At 40.2% G+C, this 23784-nt stretch overlaps 1 protein-coding gene across 1 annotated transcript; it reads right to left on the reverse strand.

Moving 5' to 3' along the window:
* Nucleotides 1–2835: 2835 nt before the first annotated feature.
* Nucleotides 2836–22776, reverse strand: C3H1orf141 (chromosome 3 C1orf141 homolog). Its single transcript, XM_087959975.1, has 4 exons — nucleotides 22696–22776; nucleotides 21202–21374; nucleotides 5388–5583; nucleotides 2836–4112 (listed from the first exon to the last, which is right to left on the reverse strand). Exons 1-4 carry the CDS (start codon nucleotides 22774–22776, stop codon nucleotides 3087–3089), a joined length of 1476 nt encoding a protein of 491 aa, XP_087816101.1. The 3' UTR covers nucleotides 2836–3086.
* Nucleotides 22777–23784: the final 1008 nt, after the last annotated feature.

A 23784-nucleotide genomic window follows, 5' to 3' on the forward strand; every position in this document is an offset into this window, starting at 1 on the left:
CTGACTTTGTAAACCGCTTAGAGAGGGCTATAAAGCGGTATATAAATATAGTGCTATTGCTATTGCTAAAACTGACTTAACAAATGTCTCCCTTAGCAACATAAATTCTGGGCTCAATTGTCCTACGTGGATGCCTGCCTACACCTTTTTCCTACAATCCTCTTGAGGTTCCTAAGTTTATTTAAGCAACATGTAATAGTGACCCAATCTTTTAACTAAATTGATAACTAGCGTTCATGTAAGCAAGATTTTGATTCACAGCAGAAAAGGTTGGTTTGGAAGATGATGTATAAAAACAACCCTTCGATCCAGATTTTTTGTTTTAATCCAGTCAATTGAAGAACAAAAATCACTTTACAAGGAAAAGTAAATTCAGGCAGGTGGCTAGAAGATCAGAAGTGCAAAGGAAAACAATCTGCACATCTATAGGTGAAACTCGAAAAATTAGAATATCGTGCAAAAGTTCATTTATTTCAGTAATGCAACTTAAAAGGTGAAACTAATATATGAGATAGACTCATTACATGCAAAGCAAGATAGTTCAAGCTGTGATTTGTCATAATTGTGATAATTATGGCTTACAGCTCATGAAAACCCCAAATCCACAATCTCAGAAAATTAGAATATTACATGCAATCAATTAAACAAGGATTGTACGTAGAACAATATCGGACCTCTGAAAAGTATAAGCATGCATACGTACTCAGTACTTGGTTTGGGCCCCTTTTGCAGCAATGACTGCCTCAATGCGGCGTGGCATGGAAGCTATCAGCCTGTGGCACTGCTGAGGTGTTATGGAAGACCAGGATGCTTCAATAGTGGCCTTCATCTCTTCTGCATTGTTTGGTCTCATGTCTCTCATCTTTCTCTTGGCAATGCCCCATAGATTCTCTATGGGATTCAGGTCAGGTGAGTTTGCTGGCCAATCAAGCACAGTAATCCCACGGTCATTGAACCAGTTTTTGGTGCTTTTGGCAGTGTGGGCAGGTGCCAAGTCCTGCTGGAAAATGAAGTTAGCATCCCCATAAAGCTCGTCTGTGGAAGGAAGCATGAAGTGCTCCAAAATCTCCTGGTAGACGGCTGCGTTGACCCTGACTTAATGAAGCACAGATGACATGGCTCCCCAAATCAACACAGACTGTGGAAACTTCACACAGTACTTCAAGCATCTTGCAATGTATGCCTCTCCATTCTTCCTCCAGACTCTGGGTCCTTGGTTTCCAAATGAGATGCAAAAGTTGCTCTCATCAGAAAAGAGGACTTTGGGCCACTGAGCAACAGACCAGTTCTGTTTTTCTTTAGCCCAGGTAAGACACTTCTGATGTTGTTTGTTGTTCAGGAGCGGCTTGACAAGAGGAATACGACATTTGTAGCCCATGTCCAGGATCCATCTGTGTGTGGTGGCTCTTGATGCACTGACTCCAGCCTTGGTCCACTCCTTGTGAAAATCCCCAACACTTTTGAATGGCCTTTTCCTGACAATCCTCTCCAGGCTGCGGTCATCCCTGCTGCTTGTGCACCTTTTTCTTCCACACTTTTCCCTTCCACATAACTTTCTTTGATACAGCACTTTGGGAACATCCAACTTCTTTTGCAATTACCTTTTGAGGCTTTCCCTCCTTATGGAGGGTGGCAATGATGGTTTTCTTCACAACTGTCAGGTCAGCAGTCTTTCCCATGATTGTGATTCTTACTGAACCAGACTGAGAGACCATTTAAAGGCTCAGGAACCCTTTGCAGGTGTTATGGCTTAATTAGCTGATTAGAGTGTTACACTTTGAGCCTAGAATATTGAACCTTTTCACAATATTCTAATTTTCTGAGATTGTGGATTTGGGGTTTTCATGAGCTGTAAGTCATAATCATCTCAATTATGACAAATCATGGCTTGAACTATCTTGCTTTTCATGTAATGAGTTTATCTCATATATTAGTTTCACCTTTTAAGTTGCATTACTGAAATAAATGAACTTTTCCACGATATTCTAATTTTTCGAGTTTCATCTGTAACTTTCTTTGAATTGAAAGTTCACTGATTCAGCTCACAGCAGATCCAATTCCCATTGTACAAGAGAGGTGAGAACAATGGTGTATGCAAAGCACTATGCATTAAAAGCCGGGATGTATTTTTAATTGAATGAGCCATTTGAAAAATGTGGAGAAAAAACATAGTCAAGTATTTATAAGGCCTGGAGTAGAATGTTTTGTGTTGCCGAAAGAGAAACATTTTCACCTCTCAGCAAACAATCCACTGAATCAATGGTAGGATTAAAAAAATGTTACTAAGGTTCTGTGGGTGTGGCTTGGTGGAAGGATACTGCAAAATCCCATTCCCTCCCCACCCACTAACCTGCTTTCCAGCTCCGTTCTCCTGTGCACGGCAACAAAAGAAGTCCCAGCGAATCAGCTGGGACTTGGGTAGCGAATAGATGGGGGCGGGGCCAGTCAGAGGTGGTATTTGCCGGTTCTTCGAACTACTCAAAATTTCTGCTGGTCAGAACCCACTGAACACCACCTCTGTATTGAATGTCTGGAGATTTCCAGTCATCCAGGTCACAGTTGTCTCAGAGGTGCTTTTTTTTCTTCAAAAGTCAACTGTTTTTTTCTTGAGGAAGAAGAAAACATTTCGCTTCTCATCCAAGAAGCTTCTTAGATGAGAAGCTAAACGTTTTCTTGTTCTTCAAGGAAAAAACGGTCCAGATGTCTTTTGAAGAAGAAAAAATCACCTTTGAAAGAATCACTGAATGGAAATTTTCTCTATCCCATCATCCCATTGCCAGAAAAGTAAAAAAGAAGGCAAGGCAAGGCAAAATATTTTAATCCTTTGGAGCCACATTCTTCTGCAAACTGGAAAGTAACACCAGGGGGGGAAAAAATACCATTTACATTCACATTTTTTTCTTGTTTGTTATTCTCAATATATCTTGATTTTTCTCTCTGAAAAGTGCTACATTCCAATGCCCCACCTCTATTTCAATTATTGCAGCAAATGCCCTGATATATAACATGGCAAAAAATTTAATGAACTGTGCGATGTGTACATATTGTCAGTCCCTGCAACAAGAAGTCACTTTCAGGGGTCGGAGCTATGTTGTTTTGTCACTGCAGCTGTTCATTGTTTCAGGCCTTGAAAGGCATGGAGATTCTGAAGTATCAGGTGATGCTGTCGGAATACTTATCACAGTAGAAGATTCTCCACTGCTCTCATCATTTGAATATACGGCTACATTTTCTGATTTCTCAGACTCCAGGCTTTCGTTCATTAAGTCTAACAGGAAGGATGAACTTGTCATCTCCTTCCATGTCTTTCCACTTTTCCCCATTGAAGAGTCCAGATCCTGGGCTCTGAGGTCCATGTCAGTTGTTGTAGTTTCATTTAAGAAGGGATCCTGGTCAGAGCTGCTTCTATCAGCTGATAGTTTGTCACTGGGGTTTCTCAAGGAACAATCCATTAAAAGGGGCATTTTACAGCCAGCCGACTCACCTGGAACCTCACAAACTGGAATTGATTTTGGGCAAGGTATGTAATCGACAATTGCATTACTTTTTTTGAATCTTTCTTTAGTTTTAGTTACTTTTAGTGGTTTTTTCAAAAACTCTGCAAGTGAGGATTTTATTCTTGAGATAGTTGAGAGAGTGGGTTCCATGTTACCTATAGGGCTTTTTCCACCTGCCAGAAGAATGTCTTTGTTACGCTGGGACATATTTTGAAGAATATTTTTCTCGCTTACAACATGCCTGGTAATTGTTTTGGTGAAGTGCCCATGGGTTTTCTGAACCAAAGAGGTCCCTTTCTGAGAATTTACTGAAAGATTACTTAGCTGCCTTTCCAAAGATAAAATCTGAATGGTGATGCTCTTTGGTTTCCTAGTTAAAGTGGATTTTTTCTTCCTCTTTGCTCTTAGATTAGAATGAGGATGTGTTTTACTTTTGATTATTGAAAAGGAATCATCGTAATTATTTTGTAGAACTGGGTTTAGGTCCATACATGCTTCATTGTCCTGATTCAAATAATCAAGTGTCTTCTTTCCATATAACAAAAGCCACTGATTCCAAGCAAAATTCCACCTGCTTCTTTCATGACAAAGGATGGGAAATGATTCACTCATTTGCTACAAAAGAAAGAGATAGTGAAAGTTTTATACCAACTGGTAGGACACAACTGTTACACATACTTAAGGAGAACTCATACTGACACCTCTAGACACCTCTCTCTTGAAATTATTTGAAACTATTTGTTGCTATTTCTTGAATTCTCAAAACCACATTCATGTAACTTTCAAGAAATTCAAATTTATATCCAGACTCACATAAACCCTGCAAAGAAATATAAGCTTTAAAAGTTTAATCCTAAACCATAAATTGAAGTTCAAAGACAGCAATGGCTTACTCTTGGATTTTTCACATATAAATCCAGAATAGTCCTAGTACTATAGTAGTTGGATGTTTTGAGTATTTTCTTTTTCAAAAGCAAAGTAAGTCATTTGTGGTTAAAAAAAACCCAATACTGTAGCCGAAATCTTCTAATTTATAATCTTACTTAATTACGGTATCTGGAGAGTGGGGAGGGAGGAACAAAATCGGATTTAAAGACCAATATCCATTACCAGGATGTGCAAATTTTCAATGGAGCATGGCAAGAAGAAGATCCTCCTCACTTGAAGTTGTTTTATAAAAGCCTGCAATCTCTTCCTGTGTATGAGAACGAAGTGATAATGTTTCACTTCGCCTCTTAGGTAAAACCATTTTGGTACAAAGCCTTTTCCAGCTATGGAAACTGACACTGATGCTTAGAAACAGTGTGAAGTTTCAAGAATTCCATTGTTTCCATAGTGGGCAGTGCCAGGCTGATGCAAAGCCAAGCCACCACAAGCCTATTTATCTCCTTTTTCAACTATAAATACCTTCTACTACACTCAGGTAAATGTGCTCCCTAAGTTGGGTTTACCAATCATAAATTGTTAGAAGTTCTCATACATATTTATTCTAAATCTGAAGTCCAATTGATTTCCGGGCAGGATTTAAAGTGATCATAATAATTCATTTTCTAATCAATTTCATGCTCTAATTTTACCAAAGATTTCCAACTGTATAATTTTCACAACGCCAACCCACAATCTCCAACTTGATTTCTTGTACTGATATACTGTAAGTAACATGCATCTTTCAGTAGTAGCAGAACACAAATTAAACTGATTGTGCTTTAAGTTTGAGACACATCTTCTGTATTAGATTCATAAAAGTTATTGTTTCTCTCCCCTCCCCTCCAAAAAGAGATCCATCATAAACTCAAGGAAATTTGGATTTTTGTGACAAAATGTTATTAGCTTACAAAATCTTAACAACAATAATGGTTAAAGAGCACAGGGTAAGAAAACAACACATACCATTTGATTTTGTGATTCTACTTTTACACGACCAGCACTGATTACTTTGGCATTTGGATCATTTAGTTCATCCATAATGCTCAGAGGCAGGGGAGGTATTTCCTTCTTTTTTAAACCACTTTTGTTGTCATGGATAAAGCCAGTCTGGATGTTTTGTCCATCATTAATTAAATAATCTTTGGGAAGATTGGCTTTCCTTTAAAACAAGAAGATCACTAGACAATCAACATTTAAATTAATAATACTGTAATTAATTCTTGTTCCTCCTTAGAAAGCAGGTGAAAACCACAGCCAGGGGAGCCTTTGTTCGTCTCCAGCTAAGGTTTCAGTTGCAACCCTTCTTGGGCTTATGTGCTATAGATACCACTCAGTTGGGTTACTGGAATATACTACACATGGGTTGGTTGGAGACAAACGAAACTCTACAGCTAGAAGAAAATATAGTGGAAGACTCTGTTAACTCATCAAGTTAGAATAAGAACCTATTTTACCTGTTGGCTTTTGAGCCCAATACAAAAAAGAAATCTTTAAATCCCTAGTGTGGCAAAATATCTGAACATGTTAGGCAACTTCTCGCAAGATCCTAATCTGTTGGCTTCACCCAGTTACTAAGAGAGGACCTTGTTCAACTTCCTTGACCATAGGACAGTTTCTGGACTAGATCTTTCTGTATCTGTATGTTTTGTCAGTAAGGAGTAGGTCAGGATGCTGAATGTTTAGCAAGGTACATTCATTTTCTTCTCAGCTGTTCTTTGCCATGTTTAATTCATTATGGCATACATAGAGAGCATGATATCTATAAATTGTGTTTTTTTAATCAGAAGGAACTTTTGTGTGCATTTTTAATAGACAGTTTCCATGTACAAATAATATTGGAAACAGGAATGCTTTGTCATGTTTGTACAAATCACAAGAAAAACCTACAGTTAAATAAGGTCTTGGGGTTTCAAGATGACAGCTCATTAAAGAGACAATGGAGTTGATTCAGTGAAGATACTGTTTCAGTTTTCTTCTTTCCAGATTACAGAAAAAAATACTTTTAATCACCATTAATTTTCAAGAATCTGGCAAAACAGCAATTTTCCTTCTGTGGAGATCTAGAACATTATACAATTTTCAAGTATTCTCTGAAAGCCCTCTACAGTTTTGGGGTGGATGGTGAGCAATGACAATCAACTAAGGTGCCTTTCAGGTTTTAATTAAAGTGTCTTTTTTTCTTTCATTATATCTCTTTTGAAATCTTTGGTTTTGAGATTTATGAGTGTATGTTTCTGTGATCTCAAAACTGTAATTAACTTTTCAAGCTGTAATTAACTTTTCAATCTCTGGGTTTATTTTTTTCCCATCTGACTGTTCAATTATTAAACAGATTTTTGTAACAGCTTTAGAAGTTCATTTCATTATAAAAGGGAAAAGGGCTGCTGTGAATTATCAACATACATAACAACGATTTTATGAGGAGAAGGTAGTATTCTTTTATTTTGTTTTACTAATTTTCCTTTCTGTGAGAAAGCTAAAGAGAGACATGGATTGATTAAAAAAAAACCTACATCTATGTACTATATTAAAACTGTCCTGGGGAATTTATCTATATCTGTTTGTACCTTCAAGTTAGCCCAAATGGTACATTACACCGCAATAATGTTTAAACCAAGGTACCTAAAATCTACTAACTTAAAGAATGCATAAAAATCCAGAACCTTTAATTTCTGTGGAATTGAAATTTCCATGGTGTTCAGGCCAATTTTATACATGAAGTTGTGGCTGCTGTTCCTATACTTCCTGTCAATTTCCCACAAGAAAAGTCATTGGGAAAACCAGCAGGAAATAGGACATCATTCTCACATCTACTGGTTATTCTGTTTAGGTAAGTAACTATTGACTTACTATTGAAGCCATCACGTTATTTTTATTTATGATATATGCTCTTCTTAAATGACCTTAGATCTTTTTAGATGATCTTCTTAGATGAATCCCCAGCATTGGGGTTAAAAAAAAACTTATAATCAGCCTAAAAGTTAATGTATATTCCTCTCAAAGGATAACACAGCAGATCTCATGATTATCTAGGGTTCAATATTATTATACCAATGAGAAAATTTTACCTCTCTGTATTTTAGTTATGATTCTCCTTGCCTTATTTGGATGTACTTTCCTACAAACATCAGCCCTACTGTCTATTGACAACTTCTATGTCTTTCTTTTTTTAGGTGCAAGAGGGAGCTCCAACATAAAGAATATGATTTTCAATATTAACCTAAAGACCTTTGTACTAGAAATAGTATAAAGAATGCCTGTTTTTTGATGTAAATTGGGGGCTTGCAAGGTTTTTTTGGGGGGGGGGGGAAGGGGAAATTAAAGGAATTCCCATTTCCTTTTACAGTGGGTCTGTGTCTCACTGACTTTACATCGTATCCTTGCCAGTTCCATCCCTCTGATGTGGGATAACGAACAACACTCAAATATTTCTACCAGTAAGCATAAAAATGAAAAGTGATCTACAGCTCTCATTTTAAAGAAAGAAAATATTTTTCTAATTATGGTTAATTACCTTTCATCCTGGTCAATTGATTGCAAATGATCACTTGTACCAACTATGAATTTATTTTCCATTCCCAGATCTCGAGTAGGTTCCCTTCTGGCCTCAGCATAAATAGCAGTTTGATTTGTTGTGTCATCTGAAAATAGCAGTGGGTTTTATTTAAAAAAAAATGCAGTGCTATCAGCAAATAATAGCCATTTGTTTCTCTCTCACACAAAAATGCCTAGTGTAATCATTTCAATTGGATATTGTCATCCTGATGCCTTTTAGATATTTTGGACTACAAATGATTTGCAGCCAGCATAACTTGTGGTTGAGAATTAAAGGACCTGAATTCTAGTCTACTCAGATGGAAACCAAATTTGGGGAAATTGAATTACAGTTGGAAAGACTTGGAAAAAAAGTGGAGAAGATATAACTAAAGGAAGGATAACTATGATTAAGAGATTGATTCACATGCTAGAGTCCAAATTACAAGCTGCTTACCCTGTGGAGCTGGTGAATCACAAAGACAGTTTCAGGCTTTTGATGCATTTGTTTGCATTTTAAGATTAGGCTAATTCACATCTGTGAATGTTATCATCCAGAACTAAATCTGTCACTTTGGGGAAATATGCTTCTTTACTCTAATGCAGAGGTCTCCAAACTTGCAACTTTAAGACTTGTGGACTTCAACTCCCAGAATTCTGCAGCCAGCATAGCTCTAATGTTTGTATTAGTTATTAGGAAATAATCAACATTATCAGTAACATTTGAGCCGAAGAAAATCTCTAGCATTAAGCTTAATTTATCGTTATTTGTTCATTCATTCATTCTCTTCTCTGGTCCACTTCTTGTGACTGGCTCCTTCACTTCCAAACTTTGCAGCCTATTGTTGCTTATTCTTGTAACAAAGTTACAAGCAACAGACTTGTTTGAATCAATCATGCATATTGAAATAGCAACAGCACTTAGACTTATATACTGCTTCACAGTGCTTTACAGCCCTCTCTAAGCGGTTTACAGAGTCAGCCCATTGCCCCAACAATCTGGGTCCTCATTTTACCAATCTTGGAAGAATGGAAGGCTGAGTCAACTTTGAGCCAGGTGAGATTCAAACTGCAAACTGCTGGCAGCCAGTAATCAGCAGAAGTAGCCTGCAGTACTGCATTCTAACCACTGTGCCACCAAGGTTCTTAGATGATTGTAACAAAATATTATGTCTTTACATTTATTTTAAATGCCTCAGTATAGAAAATAAAGTATATTTAAATAAATCAACCTTAATCCAAATGCTATTTGTTCAGGAATCCAAGCTTTTTTTTCGCAGCCTTTGAAATTCAGTCTTAAAATACATAATGCTAAAACAATTCTTTCAACTGTATTGAATATCTGAACCAGCTCTCCCATTCCTGAAACCTATGTGTTATTTAAATGCATTTCCTGTGGTTCATAATGGATACATTTATTTTCTCCAACCTTTTCTCTCTCTGATAGATGTCTCTCCATCCCAATTAATACAGGTTCTTGCAGGCAACAAATTTAGCTGGAAAAGATGTGAAACATAAGTTCAAAATATCACTAGAGGTACAGATGGTGCCTCGTGTAAAGTTATCAGGCAAAGGTGCTTTCATCATGAATGACCATTGTTGTTCATTTATGATCATCTTGCTTGGGAAGGTAGCCATATCTGTGATATCTGTGTGATCCATTGTGATGAACCACTTATGTGATCCAACTCATGTGACCCACTGTTGGGTTATCTGTAATTTCCTTCCTTCAACTTCCTTCCATGCTTGATAGTGGATTTCACTGAAGTCTAGAGGCATAGATTTTCATTACAACTGTTATCAACCTGTGCAAAACAAGGCATCATTTTTTGATATTTCACTTTTCTTAATATAGGAAAATTCCCAGAAAATCTTTTCTAAATAGTTCTGATCTCACCGTCATCAGCCATTCAGTCGTGTCCAACCCATGGCCACTCTACGGATCTGATATAGCAGATTCTTATTTGCAGAAGCATTTTAAAATGGCATTTTTCCAGACACATACTTGAATGGACAAGTACATAATTGCATAAACCTGCATTGAAATGGCAGTATTAGAACAGAGGCTATGTGCACTGTGATTTTCTGTTTGCCTTCAGGGACTTGCTGAAACAGTTTGTTATCTGTTGTTCACTTTTTCTGTCTAGGCATCAGATTTTTATCTCTCTCTCTCTCTCTCCTTGCTATCTCCAACTAATCTGACCATAGCAAGATTAATGAAAGCTTAACTGCTGGAATTTAATCAGATTGTCTTTTTAAAAGGCTAATTACTGCAGGATTAAATGGGTAATTTCATTTTAGTTACTATCTTATGATATGCAGTCTATGTATTAATTACATTAACAGATACATTTGTTTGCATGAGTTATTTATGCAGGGGTGTCCATTAGGCACGCTCAAAAAAGTTAAGATGGCAGCTATGACTGAGAGCTTTGATCATACCATTACAGGCACCATCTTGACTTTGTTTTAATCATACTTTCCAGAAACTGCATTATTCAATCTTCTATGCCTAAAATATATTTGAATCAAGATTTTCATTTGATATTATGCTTTTTTCTTGAAAGGGATAGGCAGATGCTGAGTAGTGTCTCTGAGACTTTACTAGCAAAAATGATGAAAAGGAAGAAATCTTACAGTTATTGCTAACTTGTCATAAGGGAAAAAAATCTCTTTGCCCTTTTGACCATAAATACTTTCTACCATTATCTTTTCTCTTGAGAAAGAGATCCAAAATATGTTCTTTTTACCTCATGGTGTATTACAGAAGAGCCTATTTTGTGTAGTTAAAGGCTAGAAGCCAGGAGATGTTAAGTTCTAGTCCCATCTTAGGCACAAACCCAGCTGGGTGACTTTGGCCAGCTACTCTCTCTCAGCTCTACAAAACAGGCAATGGCATGCCACTTCTGAAAATGTTGCCAAGAAAATTGGTCAGAAATCAAGACCAATGTCACACACATACAAAAAAATATGGAATAATCAGAAGCAAAATTATAACATTTTAGCAAAATCTGACTGTAAAACAAAGCATTCAAAGGAGAGTAAAGGAATATTCCATATTACCTTTGTGTATGAATGTTTTGTAACTAATACTATAGTGCATAGATTAGAAATATATCTCTGTCAATAATAAAAGCTTGAATACTGCAACTGTATGAAGAGTTCCAGTTCAAAGGTAGTTTGATTAAACTCTTCGAATCAAATTAATTTTTTGAATTGGGTCATTGATCCAGGTCAAATTATTGAATTAAACTTGTTGTCCCTGGATTGATTTGAAGGGTGGTAGCCTTCACACATGGGTTGAAAGGCTTTTTTTCTCTCTAAAATGGATTGTCTAAATCAGTGGTAGTCAACCTGGTCCCTACCGCCCACTAGTGGGCATTCCAGTTTTCATGGTGGGCGGTAGGGGTTTTGTCCCCTATTTTAATAATAACCCATTACTGTGGAACCGGTGGGCGGTTAAAGGAAACTTTACTACTAACAGAGATACAAAAGTGGGCAGTAGGTATAAAAAGGTTGACTACCCCTGGTCTAAATCAACAATCTGATTCAGAGATTTGAATCAAATCAACCTAGACACCCAAATCAAATAATAGTTTACATTTGATTGCTTTGATTATTCAAGTATAAACAATGTGAATCTGTTCTGAGTTTAAAGTTTTTTTTCTCCTTCTCTGCCTAAGAATTTAATTTTGTGTGTGTGGGTAGGGGGAATCTTCTGATGATTTGCATTTAATGCTTCTTCAACTATTATCCCTGCAAGTGCAATATTCCCTTTGCACCACTTTTCAGTTGCTTGGTGCCACAATTTTGGGATTCAATATATTGCATTCACCTTTTTGGTTGTTGACATGTGAATAAGATTATGTTGCCTTGCAAGTAATTTCTAGCTTAGACATGCCAATTTATGTATACAGTAATAGTATGATAATGCTTGGGGTAAAACTAAAATTTTGGATGAATTTGAGAAAACCTGGCCCAAACCAAGTGGCACTGACGTCAGCATTATCATTAGCAGTGGTGGGATTCAATTTTTTTTACTACCGGTACTGTGGGCGTGACTTGGTGGGCGTGGCAGGGGAAGGATAATGTAAAATCTCCAGTAAGAGGTGGTATTTGCCGGTTCTCCAAACTACTCAAAATTTCCACTACCAGTTCTCCAGAACTGGTCAGAACCTGCTGAATACCACCTCTGATTGGTAGTAATAGTAATAACACGTAGACTTATATACCACTTCATAGTGCTTTACAGCCCTCTCTAAGTGGTTTACAGAGTCCGCATATTGCCCCCAACAATTTGGATCCTCATTTTACTGACCTCGGAAAGATAGAACACTGAGTCAACCTTGAGCCTGGTGGGATTCAAACTGCCAAATTGCAGTCAGCTGGCAGTCAGCAGAAGTAGCCTGCAGTACTGCACTCTAACCACTGTGACACCACAGCTCATAGTATGAATAATCTAAGCTATATCTTCTTTATCTTATTATGGATCTTTATGCGGAAGCTTTGATAGAATGAAACTGTGGTGGATGTATATCTATATCTATTTATATCTATCTTTATATCTATTTGGGACAATAGTGGCATATGGATGATTATGATTTGGATAGAAGAAGCAGAAATGGTAGAATTTAAGTGAAATGAAAGAAAAGATGAAACAAAACTGAGATAATCACATGTTTCTTGAAATGACCAGTGGTAAAAAAGAAAAGAAAAAAATGTGTTTAAAAAGGCATTTTGCTGAACATTCTCCTGAATTGTACTGGCATCAGATTTCATTTATTCTTTTATCATTTTTGAGATTGTGCTTTCTTTCTTTCTTTCTTTCTTTCTTTCTTTCTTTATTTATTTATTTATTTATTTATTTATTTATTTTGTCAAGCAATTATAAGATAACAGGTATAAGTATAAACATAGTTATGGATACATGAAATAGATACATATAAGAAAAATAAAAAAAGAAGCAATAGGACAGAGACAGTAGGCACATTGGTGCACTTATGCATACCCCCTACAGACCTCTTAGGAAAGGAGTGAGGTCAATAGTAGACAGTCTAAGGTTAAAGTTTTTGGGGTTTGGGGAAGAAACCATAGAGTCAGGTAGCGTATTCCAGACATTTACCACTCTGTTGCTGAAGCCATATTTCTTGCAATCAAGTTTGGTGCAGTTTACCTTGAGTTTGTATCTATTGTGTGCTCTTGTATTGTTATGGTTGAAGCTGAAGTATTCATTGACAGGTAGGACATTGCAATGTATAATTTTATATACTATACTTAGATCGGACCGAAGGCGGCGTAGTTCTAGGTTTTCTAGGTCTAGAATTTCAAGTCCGGTGGCATACGGTATTCTGCAACAAGTAGAGTGGAGAACTCTTCTTGTGAAATATTTCTGGACTTTCTCAACTGTATTAATATCAGATATGTAATGTGGGTTCCAGACTGATGAGCTGTATTCAAGTATTGGTCTAGCAAATGTTTTGTATTAGTAGTGTGATATTACCTGAGAAAAAGCTATGTAGGATTAGGTTAACAACTCTTAATGCCTTCTTGACTATGTAGTTACAGTGGGCTCTAGCACTTAGATCATTAGAGATGAGTACTCCATGGTACTTGACAGAGTTTAGAGTTTTTGTAGGTTGATTTGAATTTTTTAAGATTTTCTAAAAAAATACAACAAAAATTAAATCTCAAGATACAAGAGCAAGGGGCATACATACTGGCACCCTGTGATAAATTCCGTGGTTTTCAAGAAAAAAGGTATGACATTCTCAATAGTACAACTTACATTTGATAATGTTTCTGGTATTTTCTGGACTTCTGAGGTGGAATAAGCAGTTTTTTGCTTTAACTTTTTTTTCAGGATTAAGAAGCTTCCATCTGCAGTCTTCAAGTTAGCTTTCAGAAATACATTATGAAAACAAAAGCCAGAATAAAATAGGAATGAATATCACACAGGATAAGTGCAGAGGCCTATTAGGAAAAAACAAGGCTGGGCTTGCCTTAAAGAGGGCATCTCTATGTCACCTTGGCATCAGTCTGGAATGCTTAGATGGATTGTCCAAACAATATTAGCTTTTGAGAAATCAGATATTTACTCTAGATGGAAATTATCAAAAATGAAACCTAATATTTGAAGATCACAAATTGGAAAAAGTTGCTCTACAATTAGAAAACACATTACTGAATGTAGGGAACATTATAAATGTTAATACTAGTTACATATTCAAGAAAATTTGGTGTTCCATCGTATGTACCCCAAAGGATTATGTAACACATTGCAAAGTTTTTATCAGCAATGTGTAAAAAGTACTATCCCACATCAAAAGAATTGCTGATGTCAGATGGATTGTACAAAGTACATAGAATTAAAGAGTGAATTTTTTATACTATAACAGGAAATGTAAATGAGGGGGCACTTTATTTCAACCACAACCTCCAAATTATATAAAATTTGAATATATTTCTCATACGGTAAGCTTCCCTTTTCCCAGATATCAGCACCAACATTGGCGTAAGCTTTAAAAAGGGAAAGACAAAAGCCATATGAAACAGCAGGAGTAGAAGAAATAAGTTAAAAATTGGGGAAAATAGGTAGGTAAGTAGGTAGAACACAGAGAGGTGGGGAGGAGAGAGGGAGATTTAAAATTTAGAATCCTTCATTAATTATAAAATAATGATCTTAATACATTGCAAGTCTGGATTTCCACTTCATGGTAAACCATTGCTTTGTGGTTTAGTGCTTCAACAGTGATTTTATTAGTGAGGTCACTTCGTTTTTCCTTTTTTTTTTAAACCAAATCAGTTTTGTACATAAAGAGTAGAAGTGCAGTCAGAACTTCACTGGGCTTTGCTTCTTGCTTTGCACAAACTCCTCTAGGTGCTTTTTAAAAATTAAACTATATGGCATATTTCTTTATTTCTTGCCCAAGCCTAATCTCAACAAAACAATTCACTTCCTTTGAAGTATGGGGGCTCATACAAATTCATTTATTATTTTAGGGACTGCAAAGCTTCAGAATCTCTGGCTTAATGTATTGTGGGAACCCAGCTATCCTGATTTGAAAAAAATATTTAACGATTTAGTGCTGAGGTTCTTAATCAGGGGTTCATGGATTCTCTTGGGGTTTATAAGCAGATTTCAGGGAATCCACGAACTTAGATGGGGGGAAAATTGCAACTTGATTTTCACTAATTCATTGTAAGCATTTAAACATGCTTTTTTCTCAAAAGGGGTCCATGGTTTTTTACCGGATTTTTAAAGGGGTCCATGGCTCAGAAAGGTTAAGAATCCTTGACTGATTGGATTATGTGATTCCAGGCAACTGTGATTTATTGCATAAATGTTGGTTAAGTAAACTGTGGCTGACAATGATTGAAAAGCCAGGCATAGATTCCCAGGGGAAAACTTACTAAATAAATATAATGAATATGTCTTTCAGATCATTTAGCTTACCTTTCAGGTAAGTTGGAGCACTAGATGGCCTCATAGCAGACTTGCCAGAATAATTATTCTGAGAGAAGTGTGTTGATAACACCGAGCTTGAAACACTAGAAATATCACGACTGTAAAATACAAGGTTGGCTTAACGTAAATGTCCTGCAACAGTTTAAGAAAAGAACTTCAACAATGTGTGAACTTGTAGGGTAGATTTACACACGCATGCATGCATGGAATTACTTTCTAAAGTGCTCATAGGTCTCTGTAAACAAATATTTGTATTTTTATTTATTATATTAGGAACTGAAGGTGTAAAGTCAACTACAATCCTGTGAGGAAGGCTTGATAGAAAAAGTATGAATGACTGAAAGTCATCCAGTGAGCTTTCTTGGATAAGGGTTTTCTCACGTGGATGAATATCTCAAGGTTCTTTTTCCTACTTTTGCAATGGTTGCATTGTCCATTATTGTATTGCATTGCATTATATTGTACTGGTTCCTTGGTGAAACATCTCCGTCTTTACATCACGTCTGTCAGCTTTCCTGGCCTGCCAATTCTAGCCAACCCAAGTTCTGAAAGATCTGCACTGATTTATTTGCAGGACACATTCAGAGTATTAATAATGCTTGAGACTTGATCAACCACCTTCTTATTGTAAATCTGCCTAACTAATTAGCTCAGTAGAGAAGGCTTTTTTTGCCGGGGAGATGGGATGGGAGCTTAAGCTCTCTAACTGTGGGAGATACTCCCTGAGTAGATATGCCTAGGACCTCTTCCCAAAACTTAGGAAGATGGTGAAAAATATTTGCTCCAAACTCTTAATTGTTAATATACTTCTATCAGATTTAAATGGAATAATATTTACTTTAATTGTAATATTTAATTGAAATAAATGTCATTTTAGCTTATAACTAGCCTGATACCCATGCTTCGTTACGAAACTATGTGGTCGGGCTTAGATTTTGTGGAGGAAAATAAGGGGGAAAAAATTCTGCCTCTGCCTACCAGCGTCCATCAGTATTCATCTGGCTAGCATCCTGTCAGTGTGTGAGAGAGTTGAGGGTTGTTTGGAAACGGAAACAGTATTTGCTGTGTGAGCAAGAAGGAGACAGCAAGGAGCCTGGGTGTGGCTTAGCTCAATTGTTCTGTACTAAGGCTGCTTGCTGCTGTGAAACTGAAACTCCTCTCATCTGCTTGTGTTTTGCATTTGGAACAGATTTCTTTTCAGGTGGGGAGGGGGAGTAGAACTCCTTAGCATCAGAGCATGTTAATAATAATATATGAAATACTAATGCTCTGATGGTCATTTCAAAAAATCCTTTCTTAGTGAGCACTTAGAAGCCAAGAGGAACATATGGGACAAATTTCAAGTTTGTAGGCTTTATGGTTCTGGAGATTTTGTGATGATGCGTGAGTGGTATTCCACATAGATATATATATATATATATATATATATATATGTGGTAGGTAGGGATCAAGCTTAATCACTCAATCGATCAATAACTCTGGTTGGTTTCATCTTCTTTTGTTTGTATTAGTAAAGGACGGCTGCCAAGATATCAAGTTAGTGTTTCCCCGATAAGGAGAAGGATTAAAGCATGAGTTCCATCCAATGAGGAAACAGTCATAAAATGTTTTTTCCTCCACCCAAAAAACCCTCCGAGCTTCACCATGACTACATTTTTTTTTCTATTTAGTAAATTTACACCCCACTTTTCTGCACTGCAGGAGCAATATATTGCAGAAATAGATACACTCAGCTCTCCAGTACAAGTAGCCCACAATTTACGACTGCAACTGAGCCCAAAATTTCTTTTGCTAAACAAGGTAATGGCTATGTGAGTTTTGCCTCATGTTATGACTTTTTTTTTTTGCCACAGTCGGTAACAGAATCATGCAGCTGTTAAGTAAATCTGGCTTCCCATATTGACTTCATTTGTCAGAAGTTAGCTGGAAAGTTTACATATGGTCACATGACCCCAGGACAGTGCAAATGTCCTAAACACATCCTAGCTGCCTATCCAGGGGTGGGCTGCCGGGGGTTCGCAGGGGTTCTGGAGAGCCCCTAGCTAAGATTCTGTGCAGTTCGGAGAACCCCTAAATCCCACTCCTGGTTGGCCCCACCCACCCCACCCCGCCACTCCCAGGAGTCCCCACACGGCCCATTTTGGATGCACGTAAGTGCAGGGTGCACGAAGAGGCTCGGGGAAGCCAAAAAACGGGCCTCCTGGAAGTTCGGGAAGACCAGAAATGGGCCCATTTCCAGGTTCCAGAGAGCCTCCGGAGCCCGGAGAGGCCATTTTCACCCTCCCGGAGGCTCAAGGAAAGCCTATGGAGCCCGGGGAGGGTAAAAACACCCCCCCTCACCGTGATGCAGGAGGCCGACTAGGCCACGCCCACCATGGCTACATCCACCCAGCAACCAGGCAGAGAACTCTTTGCTAAAATTTTTGAAGCCCATCCCTGTGCCTATCCCCCAAACTTTGAGCACATGACCATGGGGTTGCTGTAGTGAAAAATGGTCATAAGTCAAGGACCACCTATACTGTTGATATCCTGAAAAGGCTGAACAGTAAATTGCTGTTTACAATATTGTGGAATTCTTGTGTCATCTTCTCAGGTTCTAGGCCAGGGGTGGGCAAACTACGGCCCGCGGGCCACATCCGGCCCGTTGGTCTGTCCAATGTGGCCCGCCCCTGAAAAAAAATCGCTGGGCATGGCGTAATTGCCCTGTGCCGCGTGGCCCCCAAAGCTGCAAAACAGTGCGGAGCGATCTAGGGGTAGGAAAGAAAAGAAATTTGCAAAGGCCTCGGCTGGGAGTTCGAAATCACCTTCGAGTGCGACCTCTCCGAAGGTGAGTCCCCACCGATCCCCCTTTTTTTTCCGGGGCTTCCAGGCTTAAACTTTGCAAAGGCAAAGCTTGCAGGCTGGAGCGTCTTCCCGCCGAGGAGCGGGAAGGGTTCCACCCGGCGGGTGGGGCGGGCTGCTTGGAGCCACCTAAAGCTAGGCCGCTGCTGGTGGAGCTTTGCCCTGCCTTGGTGCCCCGTTTCCCGGCTTGGCGGTCCTGCTCGGGCGGCACTTTAAAAGCCTGCTCCCAGCACCCGAGCAACTTCCCAGCAACTTTCGGCTTCCTTTTAACTCGCGGGCGCTCGCGCCTGGCCCCGAGCCGCGCGGCGGAAGGGAAGCCCGGCGGGCGGGCAGGCTGCTTGGAGGAGGCTCCGGGCTTCCCCTCCGCCAGCGCGCGGCGCCCGCGAGTTAAAACGAAGCCGAAAGTTGCTGGGAAGTTGCTCCGTTTTCCAGGGCTTTGCAAAGGTAAAGTTTGCAGGCTGGAGCGTCTTCCCGCCGAGGAGCGGGAAGGGTTCCGCCCGGCGGGCGGGCGGGCTGCTTAAACTTTGCTCGGGTGGCACTTTAAAAGCCTGCTCCCAGCACCCGAGCAACTTCCCAGCAACTTTCGGCTTCGTTTTAACTCGCGGGCGCTGTGCCTGGCCCCGAGCCGCCGTGGAGGGAAGCCCGGCGGGTGGGCGGGCTGCTTGGAGGAGGCGACCGGCGGCGCTCCGGGCTTCCCCTCTGCCGTGCGGCTCGGGCGAGGCGCGAGCGCCCGCGAGTTAAAACGGCGAAAGTTGCTGGGAAGTTGCTCGGTTTTCCGGGGCTTTCAAAGGCAAAGTTTGCAGGCTGGAGAGTCTTCCCGCCGAGGAGCGGGAAGGGTTCCGCCCGGTGGGCGGAGCGGGCTGCTTGAGCGGGCTGCCGTGCGGCTCGGGCGGCGCGAGTGCCCGCGAGTTAAAAGCGCAGCCGAAAGTTGCTGGGAAGTTGCTCGGGTGCTGGGAGCAGGCTTTTAAAGTGCCTCCCGAGCAAAGTTTAAGCAGCCCGCCCCGCCCGCCAGGCGGAACCCTTCCCGCTCCTCGGCGGGAAGACGCTCCAGCCTGCAAACTTTGCCTTTGCAAAGCCCTGAAAACGGAGCAACTTCCCAGCAAATTTCGGCTTCGTTTTAACTCGTGGGTGCTCACGCCTGGCGGAGGGAAGCCGGAGCCTCCTCCAAGCAGCCTGCCCGCCCGCCGCCGAGCTTCCCTTCCGCCCGCGTGGCTCGGGGCCAGGCATGGCGCCGCGAGTTAAAGGAAGCCGAAAGTTGCTGGGAAGTTGCTCGGATTTCCGGGCTTCCAGGCTTAAACTTTGCTCGGGCGGCACTTTAAAAGCCTGCTCCCAGCACCCGAGCAACTTCCCAGCAAGTTTCGGCTTCCTTTTAACTCGCGGGCGCTTGCGCCTGGCCCTGAGCCACGCGGCAGAGGGGAAGCCCGGTGGGTGGGCAGGCTGCTTGGAGGAGGCGACCCGGCGGTGCTCTGGCAGCAGCAAGAGGTAGTTTCACCCGGGCTCCGCTCAGGTGTCCGGCTGGGGCTGTCAGGAGTTGCTACCGCCGGCGCAGCTCCGCGCAGCTCCAGTCCCGCGTTGCCTTGGGAAGGAAAAGGCAAAACCAGGAGCCGCTGAGCCTGAGCCTCCGGTGCCGCTGCTCCCGTTGCAAAGCACCGCCGCGGCTCTTCCTTTTTGCCTTTCCCTTCCCGAGGCAACGCGGGAGTGGAGCCGCGTGGAGCCGCGCCGGTGGTAGCAACTCCTGACTCAGAGGGCCTCCAAAGGGAGGGGAGCCTCCGAGGGGAGGGGAAGGAGGAGAAGAGTTGGGGGGGAAGGGGGGGGCGATTCCCAAAAAATCTTGTGCTGACCCGGCCCGTCTGTCAAATTTTAAAAGTCAATGCGGCCCCTGAGCCAAAAAGTTTGCCCACCCCTGTTCTAGGCTGTAGGCTCTTTAGCAGGTCTCTCAAAAGGAAACAGCGTTGCAGTTACCTTCATAAAAGCCACACAGATGTTAAATTTTATTTACATGTTGTGGCCAAAAATATGCACATAGTACAAAGCAAATGTGTGTATGAGGTGTATGTCCACAAGCAATTTGGTTTATATCACTGTTGCATGGAGCGGCAATAAAAGAATCTTTATTTCTCCTTCAGCAGTGTTAAGTGAAGTGGTCATTGTTGGTTCCTTTTATTCAGCTTTGTGAAGCTGAAAATATGGAGTGGATTTATGGAATTACCCCGAGCTGTATAAATGTGTGTGTAGGTTGGAAAAGTGGGTGGCTTGAAAATGTTTAGGGCATCCCCTTTATCAGGGGTGGGATTCAAATTTTTTAACAACTGGTTTTGTGGGTGTGGCTAAGTTGGTGGGCGTGGCTTGATGGTCATGTTATTGGCTGGGTGTGGCCAACTCAATATCACTCACACTGAGGCACGCATCTCCTTGCCTGGCCTCTCATGACTGTGGGGATGATGCAACAGTCGTAAGTGTGAAAAACAGTCATAAGTCACTTTTTTCAGTGCCATTGTAACTTTGAATGGTCACTCCACACAAGCAAAATACCAGCGAAGGAGGGGAAAGAAAACTCCAGAGAAGTTCCTGAGACAGGAAGTCTAGTCCTGCCAAGAATGTAATAAGGGTTAACGGAGAGGCAGTTTCTGTAAGCAACACCAGAATGTTTCCTTCCTGCCTTCCTTACAGGATTAGGCCAGTAATTTCTTCTAACAACCGGTTCTCCGAACTGCTTAGAATGTTAACAACCGGTTCTAGCGAATAGGTGCGAACTGGTAGAATCCCACCACTGCCCTTTACACCCTTTAAACTCTGGAAGATCTTCCATAAAACTTTCCACTACTTTTAAAATGTGGCTTTTAACATGCCACTCAACACTCATTGTGGTCTTGACAGACGTGGGCAATACATGACAACACTGAAATACCTGCTCAGACCAAATCAGAGAAGTCTTACCTTTCAGGCAGCTTAGCTGAACTCTCCTCCTTTTCTGTAATGTATGAATTATGTATAGACAGAGTTGCTGGAATATTTGATTTCTTAGTTTTAGGTTCATAAAACAATTTAAAATCAAATGTCAGTGGAGTTCTGTGATAGGGTTTTAATTGTACTTTCTCAAGTTTCTGACACTGATTTAAAAAAACACACATGGAAATCATTAGTATCTAGTTTGTAAACTCAGCATTCACTACTATGTAAAGTACCAGGGTATTTTTTAAAAAATATTAATACTTATGCAGATTGTGTGAGTAGCTAGCTACAGTATCATGTAAGTCCTTTTTAAACCAGCCCTATCAGGAAAGAGGCAGCCTGGTGTTCAAAAGGTTCATTTTTAAAGGCATAAATACATACAAATGAAGGTAACATTTTAGAGAACACACAGGTAAACAACAAATTCAGATCATCCAATGTTGAAATTGCATCCCAATCAGAATGGGGCAAAAGTTTCATCCTCTGCTCTGTAATCCCAAATATTCCAGAACAGCAGGGGTGGGATTCAAATTTTTTAACAACCGGTTCTGTGGTCGTAGCTTGGTTGGTGAGCGTGGCTTGGTGGTCATGTTATTGGCTGGGTGTGGCCAACTCAATATCACTCACATCGAGGCACGCATCTCCTCGCTTGGCCTCTCATGACTGTGGGGATGCTGCAACAGTCGTAAGTGTGAAAAATGGCCATAAATCACTTTTTTCAGTGCCATTGTAACTTTGAATGGTCACTCCACACAAGCATTGTACCAGCAAAGGAAGGGGAAAAAATTCCAGAGACGTTCCTGAGATAGGAAGTCTAGTCCTGCCAAGAATGTAATAAGGGTTAACGGAGAGGCAGTTTATGTAAGCAACACCAGAATGTTTCCTTCCTGCCTTCCTTACAGGATTAGGCCAGTAATTTCTTCTAACAACTGGTTCTCCGAACTGCTTCGAATGTTAACAACCGGTTCTAGCAAATAGGTGCAAACTGGTAGAATCCCACCCCTGCAGAATAGACTTTTGTGGGATGTATGAAGAACGACAAGAGATGAAGACAAGAGCGTCCATAGGATGTGATAGAAAAAAAATCAGCATGGTGGCCATGACAGTCTGACTGAAACTCTATTCATTTTTTTTATGTGATGCACATAAAACAGAATTTCAGCTGCACAGGCATAGCTACCATCTTGGCTTTGTTTTCATTTGGTGGATCCCAGGGAGGAGACGACTTACTCTTTTCAATTCTGCTGATAGAAGCAGTGGAAACCCAATTATGAAACATTAATTGTCCCCAGTAAAACTAAGAGGTATTTTTCTGTTTCACTCCACATTTTATTTATGCACAGGAAGTTCGAATCAGTTCTTAGAATCCTAATGAATCCACGTTCCTGTGGTTTTCTTGAAGCTCATAGGAAAAAACATACTGTATGTTCTAAAAGCTGAATCACAACCATTTCTGCTGTATATTATCTCAAAAGTTACCTCCACCATATCATATTTGCTCAGTTTTTTCTTCTCATATCGCTTCAACACATCTAGTTTTACTAGTACTCTCTGAGCCATATTTACTCTTCATTTTCTATAGAGATGACTGTTCTTTAATTCTGAAAGAAATAGAACAGATGAAACGCTGAAAAAGTATTGAATAAGAATCTTTTGTGCTAAGGAACAAAAGACTTTCCCTTTTAGGAATTATTTTATGAAACTGGCCTAGTTGAGACCCTACCCATGAAACTATGCAAGCAAAGTTGCTAATCGATAATGCTAATATATGTAATCAAAGTTTAACAGAAAGATGTTAGCTGAAAGGATTTCACTTCTTTCAAAACAAAAGTCACTGGACATGCAGAATGTATCTTACATCTTCAATCAGAAGGCAGAGGCCAGACTCTGGCTCTTAATTGTCATTTATTGTCCTCTTACCTGAGGGCGGATACTGTCAGATAATTAAGTTTTATTGACTGAGTTCCTTTATACCCAACTACAGGCAGATGCCTTTCTCCATATAAAGTGTTAAATGGATAAGGTAACTCCTGTTATTAAACAACATTTATGGATGTGGAGTGCCAAACTGATCTAGGTAGAGCTGCTACATTGTCAATGGAACAGCACATAAGAGAGCTTTTAAATCAAATGTCAGTGAAGTTCTGTGATACGTGTATGAGGAAGGTTTTAGAACCTTCCTTATACCTCATAGAAGAGCCTTTCCCCTGGCAATGGAAGTGCCCTCTCTTCAGTGGGACTAGAGGAGAAATATCAAAATAATCCCCTATCCACCAACAATGGTGTCCCTGTCAGGATGGAGAGGCAGGAGCAACTCAGCATGTACTACTTGATAAATTTATAACTCTGTCTGAAGTTTCTCTATTAGATCATCGCTAGCGGGCTTCCCAGGTCATTTCCATGCATCTTTCTTATGTTCTGGCAACAGCCTTCATAAAGTAATCTAGGTACATTTTGTGTGGGGGCATGTAAGATCAGGAAGATGTTGGTTCCTCTAAAATGTCACCAATAACTGTTTTTCTTTCCTTACACAGTTTTTTGTGTCTTTCCTCCAAAGCGTTCTTGTAA

Source organism: Notechis scutatus, chromosome 3, assembly GCF_049901735.1.
Source record: "Notechis scutatus isolate UNSWTSFEM ecotype Mainland chromosome 3, rNotScu1.2, whole genome shotgun sequence".
Lineage (NCBI taxonomy): Eukaryota > Metazoa > Chordata > Lepidosauria > Squamata > Elapidae > Notechis > Notechis scutatus.

Coding starts and splice junctions, on each gene's coding strand:
- C3H1orf141 (XM_087959975.1), bottom strand. CDS start 22,776: ATGGCTCAGAGAGTACTAGTAAAACTAGATGTGTTGAAGCGATATGAG. Junction 21,375..22,695: donor GCAAATATGATATGGTGGAG/GTAACTTTTGAG, acceptor TTTTTAAATCAG/TGTCAGAAACTTGAGAAAGT. Junction 5,584..21,201: donor TCAGCTAAGCTGCCTGAAAG/GTAAGACTTCTC, acceptor CTTGTTTTAAAG/GAAAGCCAATCTTCCCAAAG.